This window comes from Oncorhynchus nerka, linkage group LG9b (assembly GCF_034236695.1).
Source record: "Oncorhynchus nerka isolate Pitt River linkage group LG9b, Oner_Uvic_2.0, whole genome shotgun sequence".
Taxonomy (NCBI): domain Eukaryota; kingdom Metazoa; phylum Chordata; class Actinopteri; order Salmoniformes; family Salmonidae; genus Oncorhynchus; species Oncorhynchus nerka.
The window spans coordinates 29,818,937-29,838,697 of record NC_088424.1 but is presented as its reverse complement, the minus strand read 5'-3'; the positions used below and the strand labels follow the sequence as shown (position 1 = coordinate 29,838,697).

Sequence of the window (19,761 nt, the reverse complement as noted above, 5' to 3'; positions counted from 1 at the left end):
AACTAATGACACCTGCCTCTGATTGAGAACCATACTAGGCCGAAAACATAGAAATACCCAAAACCTAGAAAAACAAACATAGACTGCCCACCCAACTCACGCCCTGACCATACTAACTAAATACAAAACACAGGAAATAAAGGTCAGAACGTGACAAGGGTGCGCATCTTTCCAGTTCCTTCTCAACTTTGCTTTTTTATTTTATTTTTGAGTTATTGCTTTGTTAGCTCAGAATGTTTGTGCAATTATTTTCTATGACCGACAAACACTTCTGGATTTGTTCCCTGCACAGCTGGCTTACCTGTTGCTCTTGGCCAAGATGACCTAAGGCAACAAAGAAGAGGAAGGAAAGGGGGACTCCAAGCTAGGCTACATGGCCTCCTCTTCTTAGTATCCTGATGGCTAATGTCCAATTGCTGCAAAATAAACTTTGTGAACTCAGAGAAAGGCTTCAATTGCAAAGGGACATTATGTATTTGTTTTTACTGAGACGTGGCTTAGAGTCAATATACTCGACTCTGCTATTCAACCAGATGGCTTCTCCATATTCCAAATGGATCGATCGGCGGCTCCTGGTAAGAGTCAGGAGGGGTATGTTTCCTCATAAACAATTCCTGGTGTACTGAAGTTGAAAACATTGCAAGCTACTGTTCACCTGAACTGGAGTTTCTGATATTAAAATGCCGACCCCACTATATGCCGAGGGAATTCACTTGTGTTATTATCACAGCATCTACCGCCACAAGCAAACACCAAGGCGGAATTCAGTGAACTGTACAGGATCATTAGCCAACAAGAATCCTCTCACCCGGAAGCAGTCCTTATTGTCGCGGGTGGATTTAACCAAGCCTGTCTAAAACACATTTTCACAAAATATCACCAACATGTGTCCTTCCCCAGAAGAGGATCCGCCGTGCATGAACATGAATACACAAACATCTGTGATGCGTACAAAGCCACCCCCGCCCCCATTTTGGCCAATCAGATTAAATCTCTCTGTTCCTACTTCCCGCCTACAATCAGCAACTCAGAGGGAGCCACAAACACAGAGAATAGTGAGGTGCTGGAGTCAATGCTGCAGGATTGTTTTGAGAATGCTGATTGGAATATGTTCAAAGATTCAACCACCCTGGACTCATCCATTAACATTGAGGAATATACATTGCCTTTAGAAAGGATTTACACCTGTTGACTTATTACCGTGTCTGAATTCTGGCTTAGGAAAGCCACCAAAAATTCTGAAATTTCCATCCCCAACGTCAACATTTCCCACCAAGATAGAACTGACAAGGGTGTGGAGATGCAATCTACTGCAGAGATAGTCTGCAGAGTTCTGTCATGCTATCCAGGTCTGTGCCCAAACAGTTCGAGCTTCTACTTTTAAAAATCCACCTTTCCAGGAAAAAAGTCTCTCACTGTTGCTACTTGTTATAGACCCCCCCAGCCCCCAGCTGTGCCCTGGACACCATATGTGAATTAATTGCCCCCCATCTATCTTCAGAGTTCATACTGTTAGGTGATCTAAACTGGGATATGCTTAACACGCTGTCCTACAATCTAAACTAGATGCCCTCAATCTCACACAAATTATCATGAAACCTACCAGGTACAACCCTAAATCCATAAACACGGGCACCCTCATAGATATCATCCTGACCAACCTGCCTTCTAAATACACGTCTGCTGTCTTCAACCAGGATCTCAGCAATCACTGCCTCATTGCCTGCGTTCGTAATGGGTCCGTGGTCAAATGACCCCCCCTCACCACTGTCAATTGCTCTGTAAATCACTTCAGCAAGCAGGCCTTTCTAATTGACCTGGCCCGGGTATCCTGGAATGATATTGACCTCATTCTGTCAGTAGAGGATGCCTGGTAATTCTTTAAAAGTGTTTTCCTCACTATCTTATATAAGCATGCCCCATTCAAAAAATGTAGAACTAAGAACAGATATAGCCCTTGGTTCACTTCCGACTTGCTTGCCCTTGCCACAAGATGTTTTTGTGTTGGTCATACTGCATTAGCATTGAATAGCCCCCACGATATGCAACTTTTCAGGGAAGTTAGGAACCAATATACACAGGCAGTTAGGAAAGCAGATGCTAGCTTTTTCAAACAGAAATTTGCATTCTGTAGCACAAACTCCAAAAAGTTCTGGGACACTGTAAAGTCCATGAAGAATAAGAGCACCTCCTCCCAGGTGACCACTGCACAGATGCTAGGAAACACTGTCACCACCGATAAATCTACAATAATCGAGAATTTCAATAAGCATTTTGCTACGGCTGGCCATGCTTTCCACCTGGCTACTACTACCCCGGTCAACAGCTCTGCACCACCCCCAGCAACTGGCCTCCCCCACTTCTCCTTCACCCAAATCCAGATAGCTGATGTTCTGAAAGAGCAGCAAAATCTGGACCCCTACAAATCATCTGGGATAAACAATCTGGACCCTCTCTTTCTAAAACTATAAACCGCAATTGTTGCAACCCCTATTACTAGCCTGTTCAACCTCTCTTTCGTATCGTCTGAGATCGCTAAAGATCGGAAAGCTGCCGCAGTCATCCCCCTCTTCAAAGGGGGAGACACTCTAGACCCAAACTGCTACAGACCTATATCTATCCTACCCTGCCGTTCTAAAGTCTTTGAAAGCAAAGTTAACAAACAGATTACCGACCATTTCAAATCCCACCGTACCTTCTCCGCAATGCAATCTGGTTTTCGAGCTGGTCATGGGTGTACCTCAGCTATGCTCAAGGCCATAAACAATATCATTACCACCATCGATAAAAGACAATTCTGTGCAGCAGTCTTCATCGACGTGGCCAAGGCTTTCGACTCTGGCAATCACAGCATTCTTATCAGCAGACTCAATAGCCTTGGATTCTCAAATGACTGCCTCACCTGGTTCACCAACTACTTCTCAGATAGAGTTCATTGTGTCAAATCTGAGGGCCTGTTGTCTGGACCTTTGGCAGTCTCTATGGGGGTGCCACAGGGTTCAATTCTCGGGCCGACTATTTTTTCTGATTACATCAATGATTTCGCTCTTGCTGCTGGTGATTCTCTGATCCACCGCTCCGCAGACGACACCATTCTGTATACTTCTGGCCCTTCTTTGGACAGTGTTAACAAACCTCCAGATGAGCTTCAATGCTATACAACACTCCTTCCGTGGCCTCCAACTGCTCTTAAATGCAAGTAAAACTAAATACATGCTCTTCTACCAATCGCTGCCCGCACCCACCCGCCCGTCTAGCATCACTACTGTGGACGGTTCTGACTTAGAATATGTGGAAAACTACAAATACTTAGGTGTCTGGCTAGACTGTAAAATCTCCTTCCAGACTCACATTAAGCATCTCCAATCCAAAATGTATTCTAGAATCGGCTTCCTATTTCGCATCAAAGCAACCTTCACTCATGCTGCCCTCATAAAACACACCCTCATAAAACGGACCATCCCAATGATCCTTGACTTCAGCGATGTCATTCACAAAATTGCCTCCAACCCTCTACTCAGCAAATTGGATGTAGTCTATCACAGTGCCATCCATTTTGTCACCAAAGTCTAATATACTACCCACCATTGCGACCTGTATGCTCTTGTTAGCTGGCCCTCGCTACATATTCGTCACCAAACCCACTGGCTCCAGGTCATCTATAAGTCTTTGCTAGGTAAAGCCCCGCCTTATCTCAGCTCACTGGTCACCATAGCAGCACCCACCCGCAGCACGCGCTCCAGCAGGTATATTTCACTGGTCATCCCCAAAGCCAACTCCTCCTTTGGCCGTCTTTTCTTTCAGCTCTCTGCTGCCAATGATTGGAACGAATTGCAAAAATCACTGAAGCTGGAGTCTTATATCTCCCTCACTAACTTTAAGCATCAGCTGTCAGAGCAGCTTACTGATCATTGCACCAGTACACAGCCCATCTGTAAATAGCCCACCCAACTACCTCATCCCCATATTATTATTTATTTTTTGCTCCTTTGAACCCCAGTATCTCTACTTGAACATTTATCTTCTACACATATATCACTTCAGTGTTTAATTCTTAAATTGTAATTATTTGTTCTCAACTGGCCTACCTGGTTAAATAAAGATGAAAAATGTATAAAAGGTGAAAAATTAATAAATGAATAAATATGACACATTTTTTGTGTTACAGCCTGCATTTAAAATGGATTGAATTGTGATTTTTGGCTCTGGCCTACACACAATACCCCATAATGTCAAAGTGGACTTTTGATTTTAGAAATTTTTACAAATTAATGACAAGCTGAAATGTCTTGAGTCAATAACTATTCAACCCCTTTTGTTATGGCAAGCCTAAATACGTTCAGGACCTCAAATGCACTTAACAAGTCACATAATAAGTTGCATGGACTCACTCTGTGCAACAGTAGTGTTTAACATGATTTTTGAATGACTAATTCACAGAGTTGTGGACTCGAGTCACATGAATGAACCCCAATGTCTCGGTGGCGCGTGATGTGTACAAGGAAAGAAGGTACGAGGTCCGCAAATCCATTAAGGACGCAAAAAGACAATACAGACTCAAACTTGAATTGATGTGACAACTCAGACGTGCATGTGATAAGGACTACAGACTATCACAGACTACAAAGGAAAATCCAGCTGTGCGGTGCCCACTGAAGCATCCCTCCCACACGAGCGTAACACATTCTATGCTTGCGTCAAGGCAGATAATACTGAGCCATCCTGGAACACTGTCGCTGCTCCGGATGACCAGGTGCTTTTGCTCTCTGAGGCCGACGTAAGAAATCTCAAGAGTGAATACTCCCAAAGCCTCCGCTTATCGTTCTGATTAACGTTGTCTTTACTATGGACAGTCTGGACATTTCCGTGCCTCCTGTCCCGAGCTGATCGGAAACAGGATGACTCGTCAGTAGATGGGAGAATACTGGCGGGTCAGTTACAGTCCCCAGCTTCCGACACGGTATGCACCTTGCTTCTGGCCAACCTGCAGTGGGACAATGGGCAGTTGAACATTCCTGCTTTCATAGAATCTGGGGCTACCGGCTGTTTTCTGGATCGTTTTCTGGATACATTAGCTCGCCAACAGGGGCTGCCTCTCACTAAGCTGGACATTCCGTTGTCGGCCACTGTGCTGGATGGTCAACCCCTAAGGTCTGGGAAGGTGGAGCAACTCAACATGCCTATTCAGCTACGAGTTCTGGATTATCATGTGGAGTTTATCCAGTTACCTTTGGTCTCCTGAGCTTCCCCTGGTTCTTGGACATCTGTGGCTTTCTATCCATAATCCTCAAATTGACTGGCCCTCGGGAAGAGTTCTGGGTGGAAATCCTTTCCAGTCCACCCACCAGCAACTATCTCCAAACCTTTCCGGGCCCTGGAGGCTTTCGATTCTCCTGTTCCCCTGGCTGGGGATTACAAGCCTGATCTTTCCCACGTGCCTTGGGAGTACTGGGATCTGGGTGAGGTCTTTCGCAAACGAAGGGCCAGCGAACTGCCTCCTTACAGATCCTACAATTGTTCTATCGACATCCTGCCCTCACCACCTCTCAGAGAGGAGGGCTGTATTCTCTCTCAGGTCCAGATACTGCAGCCATGAACAGTTACAGTTGAAGTCAGACGTTTACATACACTTAGGTTGGAGTCATTAAAACTTGTTTTCAACCACTCCACAAATTTCTTGTTAACAAACTATAGTTTTGGCAAGTTGGTTAGGACATCTACTTTGTGCATGACACAATACATTTTGCCAACAATTGTTTACAGACAGATTATTTCACTTAAAATTCACTGTATCACAATTCCAGTGGGTCAGAAGTTTACATACACTAAGTTGACTGTGCCTTTAAACAGCTTGGAAAATTCAAGAAAATTATGTCATGGATTTAGAAGTTTCTGAAATGCTAATTGATATCATTTGAGTCAATTGGAGGTGTACCTGTGGATGTATTTCAAAGCCTACCTTCAAACTCAGTGCCTCTTTGCCTCTTTGCTTGACATCATTAGTACAAGTAAAAATACAAATGTAGACCTCCACAAGTCTGGTTCATCCTTGGGAGCTATTTCGAAACACCTGAAGGTATCACGTTCATCTGTACAAACAATAGTACGCAAGAATAAACACCATGGGACCATGCAGCCGTCATACTGCCATTTCACATCCGTTACACTCACCCCCCTTTTGACCTCCTCCTTTTCCGCAGCAACCAGTGATCTGGGTCAACAGCATCAATGTAACAGTATAACTTTAGTCCGTCCCCTCGCCCCTACCCGGGCGCGAACCAGGGAACCTCTGTACACACAGACAACAGTCACCCACGAAGCATCGTTACCCATCGTTCCACAAAAGCCGCGGCCCCAAGGGGAACCACTACTTCAAGGTCTCAAAGCGAGTGTCTTCACCGATTGAAATGCTATTAGTGCGCACCACCACTAACTAGCTAGCCATTTCACATCGGTTACAGTAGCAAATGGGTCTTCCAAATGGACAATGACCCCAAGCATACTTCCAAAGTTGTGGCAAAATGGCTTAAGGACAACAAAGACAAGGTATTGGAGTGGCAATCACAAAGCCCTGACCTCAATCCTATAGAACATTTAAGGGCAGAACTGAAAAAGTGTGTGCGAGCAAGGAGGCCTACAAACCTGACTCCGTTACACCAGCTCTGTCAGGATGAATGGGCCAAAATTCACCCAACTTATTGTGGGAAGCTTGTGGAGTGCTACCCAAAACGTTTGACCCAAGTTAAACAATTCAAAGGCAATGCTAACAAATAGTAATTGAGCGTATTTAAACTTCTGACCCACTGGAAATGTGATGAAAGAAATAAAAGCTGAAATAAATCATTCTCTCTACTATTATTCTGACATTTCACATTCTTAAAATAAAGTGGTGATCCAAACTGACCTAAAACAGGGAATTTTTACTAGGATTGAAAAACTGAGTTTACATGTATTTGGCTAAACTTCCGACTTCAACTGTAAATTAACGAGGCGCTGGCGGCTGGATTTATTCGGTCGTCCACTTTGTTGGAAAGAGGCATGGGGAATACATTCCCATCAAGAACCATTACCGTCGTCCTCTTATGTTGTCAGCCTTTGAAAGACTCCAGGGAGCTACGGTTTTCTCAAAATTGGATTTATGGGAACGCATACAATCTGGTGCACATCAGACAGGGATACGAGTGGAAGATAATGTCCATTTGGGGTGTTGAACGCTATGAGAACCGTGTCATGCCGTTTGGACTTACAAACGCTCCATCCGTTTTCCAGGCCCTGGTTAATGATGTGCTGCGTGATTTCCTTCACCAGTTTGTGTTTGTGTAACTTGATGACATCCTCATCTTCTGCAGGTCCATGGTTGAACACATCCAACATGTTCTCCAAGTTCTTCAAAGACTCCTCTCTCACCAATTGTTTGTGAAGGCCGAAAAGTGTGAGTTTCACGTTCCTCAGATCTCCTTCCTTGGGTACATCGTGTCTCAGGGCTGTGTACGGATGGATTCCCAAAAGGTAGAAGTGGTGTCAACTGGCCGCAGCCCACCACAATCAAGCAAGTCCAGCGTTTTTGGGGTTTTTCTACTGGAGATTTGTGAGAGACTTTACTTCGGTGGCTGCGTCACTGACAGCGCTCACCAAGGGAAATGCTGGGCATGTAAGCTGGACCCCTGCTGCTGAGAAGGCGTTCCAGAACCTGAAATGTTGGTTTTCTTCTGCACCCATTCTAGTTCATGCGGATCCTTCTCTTCCCTTTGTGGCAGAGGTGGATGCCTCTGTCGTTAGCGTGGTTGTGGTTCTGTCTCATTGCTCGGCTAAAGACCAAAAGCTTCATTCCCGTGCCTTCTTCTCCAGGCGTCTCACTCCAGCAGAGAGGAACTATTATGTCAGCAATCGGGAGCTGTTTGCAGTCAAAATGGCTTTGGAAGAGTGGCGGACTGGTTGGAGGGTTTGGAACATCCATTTACGGTTGGACTGACCACAAGAACATGGCCTATATCCAGGAGGCTAAATGCCTCAGTCCCCGACAGGCTCGTTGGGCTCTTTTCTTCCCTCGGTTCAGATTCACGTTATCTTAATGTCCGAGGTCTAAGAACGTGAAGCCGGATGCCCTTTCTCGACAGTTCTCTAGCTCCAGTGAGGATTGGCCGCTTGGATCCATCATCCCCAGGTCGCTCATCCTAGCGCCAGTGTCCAGGGGTATAGAGACTGTAGTGAGGGAGGCACAAGGTAGGGAGGCAGTTCCTGACGGCTGTCTATCTAACAAACTTTTTGTTTCCACTTGAGGCACGGTCCAAGGTACTTCAGTGGGTTAACTCATCGAGTCTCACCTCTCATCTGGGAGGGCAGCGGACACTAGAGTTTCTGAGGGGGAGGTTTTGGTAGACCTCAGAGGAGGCAGAAACTCTGACCTTTGTGGCTGCCTGTCCGACATGCATCCGGAACAAGACTCCTCGTCAGCAGCCTCTGGGGGTTCTTCATCCGCTGACAACACCTCCTCGACCCTTCATCACGGGTTTTCCATCCTCAGAGGGACACACTGTCATCCTGGTCATTGTGGACCACTTTTCCAAGGCGGGGCCATTGCCTCCAGATTCTGTAGGGCGTTCTGTACTCTTCTGGGGTCATCAGCCAGTTTGTCCTCGGGCTATCACCCTCAGTCCAACGGTCAAACGGAGCGGGTGAACCAGGATCTGGAGACCACCTTATGGTGCTGTGTGTCTGCCAACCCCGCCACTTGGAGTCAGCATCTTCCCTGGGTGGAGTACGCACACAACACTCTCCAGTGTTCTTCCAGCGGCCTGTCACCATTCCAGATTTTGTTACGGATACCAGCCTTCTGTTTCCAGATCATGAGATTGAAGTGGCGGTTCCATCCGCTCAACGTCTCATCTCTCGTTGCCGCCGGACCTGGCAGTGGCTAACCATATGATGGATTGCGGTCTCTCCTTTTCCATAAGAAACAAACATGTAAATATGTAATTAATTTGGGTGAACTATGCTATCCCTTTAAAATAGGACCATAGAAAATCCTGCCTCGAGGTAGCTCTCCAAGAGGGTTGGCTACCACTGATCTATGTTTACAAATACTGGGTGTTTCTACAAATTACTCCACATTCATGATAAGTCTAATGAATATCAATCTTCAGGTGTTTGAGACTGATTTGTAAAACATTTCCATCATCTTACTCTAGGCACTGGGCTATATTGTCATACGCTGTCAAAAGGAAGCATTCTGTGACTAATTAATTTATTGACAATTATGTGTACAACACAGAGCTACAAGTTGCCTTACTACTCTTTTGACAGTTGAGTTCATCAACTTAGTTCAGAAGATAACAAACATGCCTGTCCAGTCTGCCAGGGGCTGTCTGCTTGACTCTAATCATGAGGGGTGTTATGGGATTTTTATGAATAATAACTAAAATATGTATACATTTAACTTAGAACTATAACTAAACAGAATACTCTCTGTTACTGTATGAATGTATGAATCTTATTATAATCATAATACTGACTATAATGTGTGTAGTTTTAGTCAAGAATTAGAACAAGGACTTTCTGGACCTTGTTGGAGCTATCGTGGAATACTGTGTTCCTTACAGGACATTCTGTCCCCACCCAGGGAGGGGAGAGACCTTGGGCTTGTAGTAGATTGTTTAACGGGTGGCAGACAATGTGAGAAGGCTTGTGAACTATATTGCCATAGTATCTGAGAGGAGGGACATTTATGACAAAATGTGAGGTATATAGACCAATGTACCGCAAATGATAGGGAGAACGTTCCCGTGAGAAAACATTTAACTATTGTAGACTGGGCCTCTGTCTGTCTTCATTTCTATCAGTATCCTACAAATCCTGATATAGCAGACTGAATAGTTTAATTGAATTGGTTAATGAACACATAGTTACCAAATTCATCTAACAGGGGTCTTTCATTACATTTATAAACTGGGTGGTTTGAGCCCTGAATACTGATTGGCTGACAGCCGTGGTATATCAGACCATATACCATGGGTATGACAAAACATGTATTTTTTACTGCTCTGATTACATTGGTAACCAGTTTATAATAGAAATAAGCCACCTTGGGGGTTTGTGGTATATGGCCAATATACCACGGCTAAGGGCTGTGTCCAGGCACTCAGCGACGTGTTGGTCCTGAAGAACAGTCCTTAGCTGTGGTGTATTGGCCGTATACCACACCCCCTCGTGCCTTATTACTTAAATGTGCACCTACTAAACCAAATCACAAGCTTCAATCTGCCGCTTTTCACAGTGAGGTGGCAGGAAAATGAATAAGAAAATAGAAGCAGTACTTTTTTCAATGCCTGAGAAATAAGCGGTATGGTGTGTGAAGGGTCAAATGAGTGAGAGTTGGCAGCACTGAATCAATATTTCAGTTGTGTGAAGGCTTAAAAATCCTTATTCAGCCTATCTCCTCCTCATCATCGAAATTGATTGAAGTGGAAGTAAATGACCTCAATAAGGGATCATTGCATTCATCTGGATTCACCTGGTTAGTCTGAAACCATGCAAAGAGCAGGTGTTCCTAATGTTTTGTGCACTGTAGAGTAGTCGGTCCATGAATCAGCGTACGCGAACGAGTGGATTACCTTGAAAACAACAGGCGGGCGGACATCTTGGAAGCAGTCTTATTAACTACCTCAGAGCTCTGAACACTCGAATCTTTATTTTTTTAAATATTTAAATATTTTTTTTATTTTTATTAACAACAAATCAATACATAAAGCACACGAGGGAACACAAGCATACATAGATTACAAACAATGGACAATCGAGCTAGGGGGTACAATTTCACATTACAATTACACAAGGACCTTAAGGGACATGCATATACTTACAATTCTAACAGCTTTTTTGTTAGTAGAGCATTTAACCGTCTTAAAATACAGTTCAATTTCTTTTTGTAGGATACGAAAATGTGGTTTTCTGTTTGTAAATTTACATTTGTGTATATGAAATTTGGCCAAAAGAATAATGAAATTAATTACATAAAAATGATTCCGCTTATTTCTATTGTATGTAAAGAATCCAAACAGTACATCTCTCCACAATAGTGTAAAATCTTCATAAATGTGTTCAATTATAAACCTACTGATGTCTTGCCACAGTTTTCTTACATGCATACAATGCCAAAAAAGATGCACAACTGTTTCTGGGTGGTCATTACAAAAGGAGCAATTTGAGTTGATGTTTTCCTTAAACTTCTTCATATAGTGGTTGGCAGGATAGTATTTATGAATAATTTTAAAGGAAACTTCCTTAATTTTGTTAACAAGTAGGTATGTTTGTGGCAACATCCAAACTTTTTCCAACAGATATTATCAATAAATCCATTCCAGTAAGGCATGACATAAGGTATAGATACAACATCCTGCTGAAACAAGGATCGTATCGCTCTGTTGTTGAATGGACCAAAAGAGAAACAAATCTTTCCTACTGATGAGTCAACAGGGTCAATAGAAGGTAGGCTCTGAGGGTCAGGTCTTGACATGTTCCTGAATAACATAGCAACACCTGAGGGAATGGCATCTAAAACAATTGCAAAATCTTTAGGTGTTACAGGGACCTTGTAAAGTGATAAGAATTCTTTATAACTGAGTAAAAGACCCTCTGCATTTACCAGTTGGCTCACCAATAGGATATTATTTCTGAACCAATATTCTAAAAACAGAGAGGTATTTTTATACAATATATCCCGATTATTCCATATATAATATCTGTGTGGAGAAAAATTGTGTTTATAAATTAAGGACCATGACAAGAAAACCTGCCGATGAAAAGCAGAAAGTTTCACTGGAACTTTGTCAATATTATAATTGCAAAACAACATGAAGTTAAGGCCACCAAAAGTAGAGAAGACATGATGAGGAATACAATTCCAGATAGAAGTGGGTCTTCTTAGGAATTGTTTTATCCAATTGATCTTGAAAGTATTATTTAAAGTAGTAAAATCCAGAAAATTCAGTCCACCATTCTCATAAGTGTTCATTACAACAGTTTTCCTAATGTAATGGGTACGGTTTCTCCAAAGAAAGTTGAAAAGCATCTGGTCTATCTCCTTGCTTATTTTACGGTCAAGATATAAAGATAGAGCACCATATGTTAGTCTAGAGATACCTTCCCTCTGTAGCCATTGATTTAGTTTCTTCTGGGTTTTTTTAATAAGAGGGTTAAAATTTAGTAAGCCTCTAGACTTCTGATCCTTTGTAATGGTTATGCCTAAATATGTAAGTTCTTCTTTTACTGGAATACCATAATATGAAGGTGTCACACAATCTTTGACAGCCATGAGTTCACATTTCTTAATGTTAAGATATAGACCAGACGCTTTGGAAAAGGATTGTATCACATTGATCGATATGGGAATTTGGCTGAACACTCGAATCTTCTGGTACGCACCCATCGTCATGACGTAAATGCGCGCAGTGCATTGTGGGATTCAAAATGGAGTTTGTTATCAAGATGTCAGCTGAAACGTCCCGTCTTGGACTTATTTAACGAATTGTATTTAATTGTCTAGTTGCTGTTTTTCGCACACGTAACAATGCACTGTATGGGATTGGTTTGTTTCGCTAGGGCCGCGGTTGGTCCAAACTCTTTTCTTCGACTCTACTCACGCAATTTCAATACTAGAAAATGTTCCGAACGCCGGTACCAGTGGACAGGTGCTTGGTGCCGAGCAGGATGGACCAACATCAATAATTACAGTCAGGAAGCACGTAAGAATGAATTGGGACAGTATGTTTGCTATCATCTTCCACACAGGACCTTAATGAAAGTTCAAGGGCAAGATACAAGATCGTTTCTTCAAGGTATTGTAACCAATGACATGGAGCTCTTTGCAAAAGAGGAACAGAACGTTTTGTATGCGCACATGCTGAACGTTCAAGGAAGGACACTGTATGACATTATCATATACAGGTAATGCCTTATTGTAACAGCTACATCTTGTTTACGGTCAGGCCAGCCATAACCTCCATTGTGGGCGTGGCTTGCTTATCTAACTACTAAGTTTCACATAGAAGTTACTGTGCAGCAGTTAAGACTGTTTCAATTAGTTACTAGAAACCCAGGCATGGTATACATTTGAAGCACTCCCACATGATGGCTGACATGTTCTTTTTAAAAATTGTTATTTAGGTTGAAAGTAGCAGAAGCGGGTTGTGGTGTTCTGGTCGAGTGTGACACCACCATAAAGGACGTAATTTTGAAACATTTGATGGTGTACAAAATCCGCCGGCAGGTGAAGATCAGCACCTGTCCAGAGCTTTCTCTATGGGCTGTGTTGCCTCAGGGAACAGCCCCAGGCCACAAGAGGCCTAAGCCAGATCTCACTGCCCCAGAAAAAGCTCTGATGTGGGAGGAAGATCCGAGAACTGAAGCCATGGGCTGGAGGTTGGTGGTGGACAACAAAGTCGATCCTCTGGAAATGATTCCATGGTGTCAGCAAGGCAACTCAGAAGAGTACCACAGGCACCGCTATGCAATAGGTAGGATCAGCCAACTAGAGGTTTAAGTGGTGGAAATGGTTTGCTTGCCTCATCTAATACTATGTGGTGTGCAGCCGACTCTATGGTTGTATATTGTCAACTACTGGGTTGTTGTTATGCCATATACAATAGAACAGTTGGTTGCAGCATACGGTATGGGGTGGCAGGTAGCCTAGTGGTTAGAGCATTGGACTAGTAACCGAAAGGTTGCAAGATCAAGTCCCAGAGCTGACAAGGAAAACATCTGTCGTTCTGCTGCTGGACAAGTCAGTTAACCAACGGTTCCTAGGCCGTCATTGAAAATAAGAATTTGTTCTTAACTGACGTGCCTAGTTAAAGGTAAAATAAAAAATATGGTTAGCAGGGCTGTTGGATTGAAATGATTCCTGTAATCACTGTATGTTTCTTGTAATCACCGTGTGTTTCTATCTACCTGTTTCGCTTAGGACTTCCTGAGGGGGTGAAGGACCTTCCTCCCGGGGTGGCTCTTCCTCTGGAGTCCAACCTGGTCTACATGCAGGGCATCAGCTTCAGTAAGGGCTGTTACATTGGCCAGGAGTTGACCGCCAGGACTCATCACACCGGGGTGGTGCGGAAGCGCCTAATGCCTGTACGCATGTCAGCACCAGCCGAAGGCCTGGAGGAAGGAGTATCGCTACAGACCCAGTCTGGCAAGCCAGCCGGGAAGCACAGGACCGGGGTTGGAGAGCTGGGCCTGAGCTTGATCCGCCTGGCTCACGCTAAAGAGCCACTGACACTCAAGGCGTCAGAGGACACCACAGTGACTCTAGAGGCCTCTGTGCCAGACTGGTGGCCCAAAGACACTAAAGCAAAATGAGGATAGAGGTATTTATTGACCCCAAATATTGAAATTGCTTTAGATAGACTCTGAAATTATAATTTGCCTATCTTCCTTGAAACTATGCTGTTTGCCAGTGCACCACAATTTACTAGCTATTGTCAGAAATATTAATATGCATCTCTGGTGTAATAAACATATAAGGACACAAAGTATGGATGTTTCTCATTTTCTCAACATCTCATTCACACAAAACATCCATAAACGTATGTATTTCAAGACATCAGGCAAGTCATTTGGGCTACCTATCTCTGAAACCAAAGCCTTATCAACCAAATGTATTGATAAAGATGCTCAGAAAGGGATACAGTGGCCTACTCCTGGTAAAGGGAGTGCTGCCCTCTAGTGGAGTGTATGGTTTCTTTAATCTACTCCAGAAAACTTTCAGTTTTTTAAATTTCACCTTTATTTAACCAGGTAGGCTAGTTGAGAACAAGTTCTCATTTACAACTGCAACCTGGCCAACATAAAGCAGTTTGACACATACAACAACACAGAGTTACACATGGAATAAACAAAAATACAGTCAATAGTACAGTAGAAAAAGTATATATACAGTGTGTGCAAATGAGGTAGGAGGTAAGGCAATAAATTGGCCATGGTGGCGAAGTAATTACAATATAGCAATTAAACACTGGAATGGTAGATGTGCAGAAGATGAATGTGCAAGTAGAGATACTGGGGTGCAAAGGAGCAAAATATATAAATACAGTATGGGGAGCAGCTCTGACAGCTGGTGCTTAAAGCTAGTGAGGGAGATATGAGTCTCCAGCTTCAGTGATTTTTGTAGTTTGTTCCAATCATTGGCAGCAGAGAACTGGAAGGAAAGACGGCCAAAGGAAGAATAGGCTTTGGGGTGACCAGTGAGATATACCTGCCGGAGTGCGATCTACGGGTGGGTGTTGTGTGAGCTCAGAGTTGAATGTTCCAGTTAAAGTAATTGCAGAGCATTCATTCTAGAATGTGAGCCATCCTCTGCAGGTCACAGGCAGCGTGGTCAGGGTATCTGAAAGATGCAGGGGGTAATTTGAGGTGTTTCAAGAGCTTAAGAAAGACATGCGGTTGTCAGCGACGATCTTTAGGAAAGAGGCAAACTCCCTGTAGTCAATCCCAGAGCAAGACTTCATGATGACCTGGAAAACAAAAACAATTTAGTTACTACAGACCACAGCTTTTTCAAAATAAATCTGCTTTTGACATACAGTATCTCCAAGTGTTACTCCACTCCTCTATCTCCCTCTGGACAGCAGACAGCTCGTTCTGAAGAAACTGCCACATAATGTACACATTGCAGCCATTCAACCAGTTATGGTTGATAGAGATGGTGTCTTCCTGTAGGATTATGAGACAAAAATGGGGTTATTACAGTTCAAAATTAACCAGATGAGCTTATATGTGCTTAACTGGCAATGATTTATAAATAAGCTCTTGCACCATATCCAAACAGCAGCACTTACCAAATTATAAACCTGATGGTGCCAACCACTGAGCACACGAATGATCTCCCCCGCTTCCTGAATGATCTCGTGGTTGGCAGGCCTCAACAGAGTGTGGGAACTGCCCCTTGTCTTGAAGCTCGGAAGTAGTAATGTCATAAGCAAGGTTGCCATGGCTGTCTTGTAGAAACTCTTCTTGGCCCGGGGGAAATAGGAGCCATTTTTTCCTGCCACAGATATTCACTGAGCAGCTGTAGGAGTGAAACGCATCAGTGTGGAATGGCGTCCTGTAGTGATGAGAGAAACAAGCACATGATGTTAAGGGAGAGTGAGATAAGAGGATATCCATTTTAGGGTCTATAATGAAATATGTTTTGTTATACCATGAGTCTTTGGGTTCCATGTAGACGAAGCGGTAGTCGTCCACCTCCAAGGTATCCCAATACTTATTGAACCAGTCAGAAGAAAAGAAGACTGGGGTGGTATAAACGTGTTAAGGAAAATCCCTGTTGCAGACAGGAGGGAACAGTTGAGCAATGTCTAAATCAAATCTCACATCAATTCAAATTTTATTGGTCACATACACATGGTTAGCAGATGTTAATGCGAGTATAGCGAAATGCTTGTGCTTCTAGTTCCGACCATGCAGTAATATAACAAGTAATCTAACAATTTCACAACATCCACCTTATACACACAAGTGTAAAGGAATGAATAAGAATATGTACATATAATATATGGATGAGCGATAGCCGAACGGCATAGGCAAGATGCAGTAGATGGTATCGAGTACAGTATATCCATGTGAGATGAGTAATGTAAGGTATGTAAACATTATATAAAGTGGCATTGTGATACATTTATTACATCCCATTTTTAATTATTAAGTGGCTAGAGATTTGAGTCAGTATGTTGGCAGCAGCCACTCAATGTTAGTGATGGCTATTTAACAGTCTGATGGCCTTGATATAAAAGCTGCTTTTCAGTCTCTCGGTCCCAGCTTTGATGCACCTTTACTGACATCGCCTTCTGGATGATAGCGGGGTGAACAGGTAGTGGCTCGGGTGGTTGTTGTCCTTGATGATCTTTTTGTCCTCCCTGTGACGTCGGGTGCTATAGGTGTCCTGGAGGGCAGGTATTTTGCCCCCGGTTTTGTGTTGTGCAGACCTCACTACCCTCTGGAGAGCCTTATGGTTGTGGGCGGAGCAGTTGCCATACCAGGCGGTGATACAGCCCAACAGGATGCTCTCAATTGTGAATCTGTAACGGTTTGAGTGTTTTTGGTGACAAGGCAAATTTCTTCAGCCTCCTGAGGTTGAAGAGGCGCTGTTGCGCCTTCTTCACCACCCTGTCTGTGTGGGTGGACCATTTCAGTTTGTCCGTAATGTGTATGCCGAGAAACGTAAAACTTTCCACCTTCTCCACTACTGTCCCGTCGATGTGGCTGCTCCCTCTGCTGTTTCCTGAAGTCCACGATCATCTCCTTTGTTTTGTTGATGTTGAGTGAGAGGTTATTTTCCTGACACCACACTCCGAGGGCCCTCACCTCCTCCCTGTAGGCCGTCTCATCGTTGTTGGTAATCAAGCCTACCACTGTAGTGTCGTCTGCAAACTTGATGATTGAGTTGGAGGCGTGCATGGCCACGCAGTCATGGGTGAACAGGGAGTACAGGAGAGGGCTGAGAACACACCCTTGTGGGTCCCCAGTGTTGAGGATCAGCGGGGTGGAGATGTTGCTTCCTACCCTCACCACCTGGGGGCATCCCGTCAGAAAGTCCAGGACCCAGTTGCACAGGGCGGGGTCAAGACCCAGGGTCTCAAGCTTAATGACGAGTTTGGAGGGTACTATGGTGTTAAATGCTGAGCTGTAGTCAATGAACAGCATTCTTACATAAGTATTCCTCTTGTCCAGATGGGTTAGGGCAGTGTGCTGTGTGATTGCGATTGCGTCGTCTGTGGACCTATTGTGGCGGTAAGCAAATTGGAGTGGGTCTAGGGTGTCAGGTAGGGTGGAGGTGATATGATCCTTGACTAGTCTCTCAAAGCACTTCATGATGACGGAATTGAGTGCTACGGGGCGATCGTCGCTTAGCTCAGTTACCTTAGCTTTCTTGGGAACAGGAACAATGGTGGCCCTCTTGAAGCATGTGGGAACAGCAGACTGGGATAGGGATTGATTGAATATGTCCGTAACCCCACCAGCCAGCTGGTCTGCACATGCTCTGAGGACTTGGCTAGGGATGCCGTCTAGGCAGGCAGCATTGCGAGGGTTAACCCACTGTTCCTAGGCCGTCATTGAAAATAAGAATTTGTTCTTAACTGACTTGCCTAGTAAAATAAAGGTAAAAAAGCTGTTTAGTTTGTCTGGGAGCAAGATATCGGGGTCCGCGACGGGGATGGTTTCGTGGTCCGTGATTGACTGTAGACCCTGCCACATACCTCTCGTGTCTGAGCCGTTGAATTGCGACTCTACTTTGTCTCTAAACTGACGCTTAGCTTATTTGATTGCCTTGCGGAGGGAATAGCTACACTGTTTGTATTCGGTCATGTTTCCGGTCGCCTTGCCCTGATTAAAAGCAATGGTTCGCACTTTCAGTTTTGCGTGAATGCTACCATCAATCCACGTTATCAATCCACGGTATTAATAGTCGCTGTGGATACAACATCACTGATGCACTTGCTAATAAACTGGCTCACCGAATCAGCGTATACATCAATCTTGTTGTTCGACGCCATTTGGAACATATCCCAGCTTCAAGCAATCTTGAAGCGTGGAATCAGATTGGTTGGACCAGCGTTGAACAGACCCGTCGTGTTCCTGGTCATAATGTTGGTAAATTGGCATTGCTCTTATATCCAATAGTTCCTCCCGGCTGTATGTAATAAGACTTAAGATTTCCTGTGGTAACAGTGTAAGAAATAATACATTAAAAAAACAAAATACTGCATAGATTCGTAAGAATGCAATGAGTACAAGTACTATTTATTACAAATAAACACTTTCAAATCTTTTGGACTGCTGCTCTTTTGGACTGAGGCAACATATCAGTGAATTCAATACCTTGACATGTGTCAATCCTTCAGATAAAAGGTAAAAAAACATGAGCTGGCGCCCACCCAGAATAATAGTTTGCGTGGAGGTGCTGACTAACGGCGAATAAGCTATCAAAATAAAGTCGCACACTCCATGTATAATCTCCCAGCAATTTAATGGGCATTTACCAATGTTTTGGCATCACTGTGCCTTCCTCAGGGTGATGCCGAAACATTGGTAAATACCCATTAAATTGCTGGGAGATTATACATGGAGTGTGCCACTTTCTTTATTTTGATAGTTTAGAATTGTTCAGATAGACATCCTTTTGGTGACGAGTGTCCATTCTGGATGTATTCCTTCCAGTAGTGAATAAATAATTTGCTTGGGGTTTGCATTGTAGTCTTTCACATTACTGTTTGCAACAGGAACCAGAGTCTCATCTGCAAGGGTAAAAAAAAATAGAAAAACCTTATGTGAAAACAACTTAGAAATGGGTTATTTGTTCATCATAACTGCAACACAAATTATATCAGATAATTCCACAGACGATGAGATATGGCTGTCAAATCACAGAACAGCCCATGCATAGGCTAATCAAACTCGTTCATGTCACACCAACATTATGAATACAAAGTTACTGGGCATTGTAATAGAGCTGTAACAACATTTATTTACCAAATTGCTGCAGCAGTTTCTGGAAGGTTGGTTTCCCCTCTTCAGTGATCCACTGTTTTCTGCATGTCCAGTCTAGTGAATTTCCTCGAGAACATGAATGGGTGGTTGGGAAGTAAGTACCTTTTAAAGAATTTGGAATAGCTCAACTCCTTGTCTATGTAATCCACAAAGTGCGAAGACCAGAATTTTTCATAAGATTGCCTTGGTATTTTGACAAGGCTGCAGCAGTTATAGTAAGACTCC

At 43.6% G+C, this 19,761-nt stretch overlaps 1 protein-coding gene, 1 long non-coding RNA gene and 1 pseudogene across 3 annotated transcripts; 1 reads left to right on the top strand and 2 right to left on the bottom strand.

Moving 5' to 3' along the window:
• The first annotated feature begins 12,440 nt into the window (after positions 1 to 12,440).
• iba57 (iron-sulfur cluster assembly factor IBA57) lies at positions 12,441 to 14,522 on the top strand. The gene is made up of 3 exons (XM_029641910.2): positions 12,441 to 12,942; positions 13,162 to 13,511; positions 13,958 to 14,522. Exons 1-3 carry the CDS (start codon positions 12,566 to 12,568, stop codon positions 14,347 to 14,349), a joined length of 1,119 nt encoding a protein of 372 aa, XP_029497770.1. The 5' UTR covers positions 12,441 to 12,565; the 3' UTR covers positions 14,350 to 14,522.
• A 230-nt stretch (positions 14,523 to 14,752) lies between these two features.
• On the bottom strand, positions 14,753 to 16,296 carry LOC115114867 (2-oxoglutarate and iron-dependent oxygenase JMJD4-like; annotated as a pseudogene).
• Positions 16,297 to 16,358: 62 nt separating this feature from the next.
• On the bottom strand, positions 16,359 to 19,693 carry LOC135565695 (uncharacterized). Of its 2 annotated transcripts, XR_010461798.1 has the most exons (3): positions 19,519 to 19,693; positions 18,868 to 19,283; positions 16,359 to 18,705 (listed from the first exon to the last, which is right to left on the bottom strand). It is a non-coding gene; the product is annotated as an uncharacterized LOC135565695 (long non-coding RNA). The 2 variants fall into 2 exon arrangements; XR_010461797.1 differs by lacking the exon at positions 16,359 to 18,705 and having other exon boundaries at positions 18,763 to 19,283.
• Between the last annotated feature and the right edge of the window lie 68 nt (positions 19,694 to 19,761).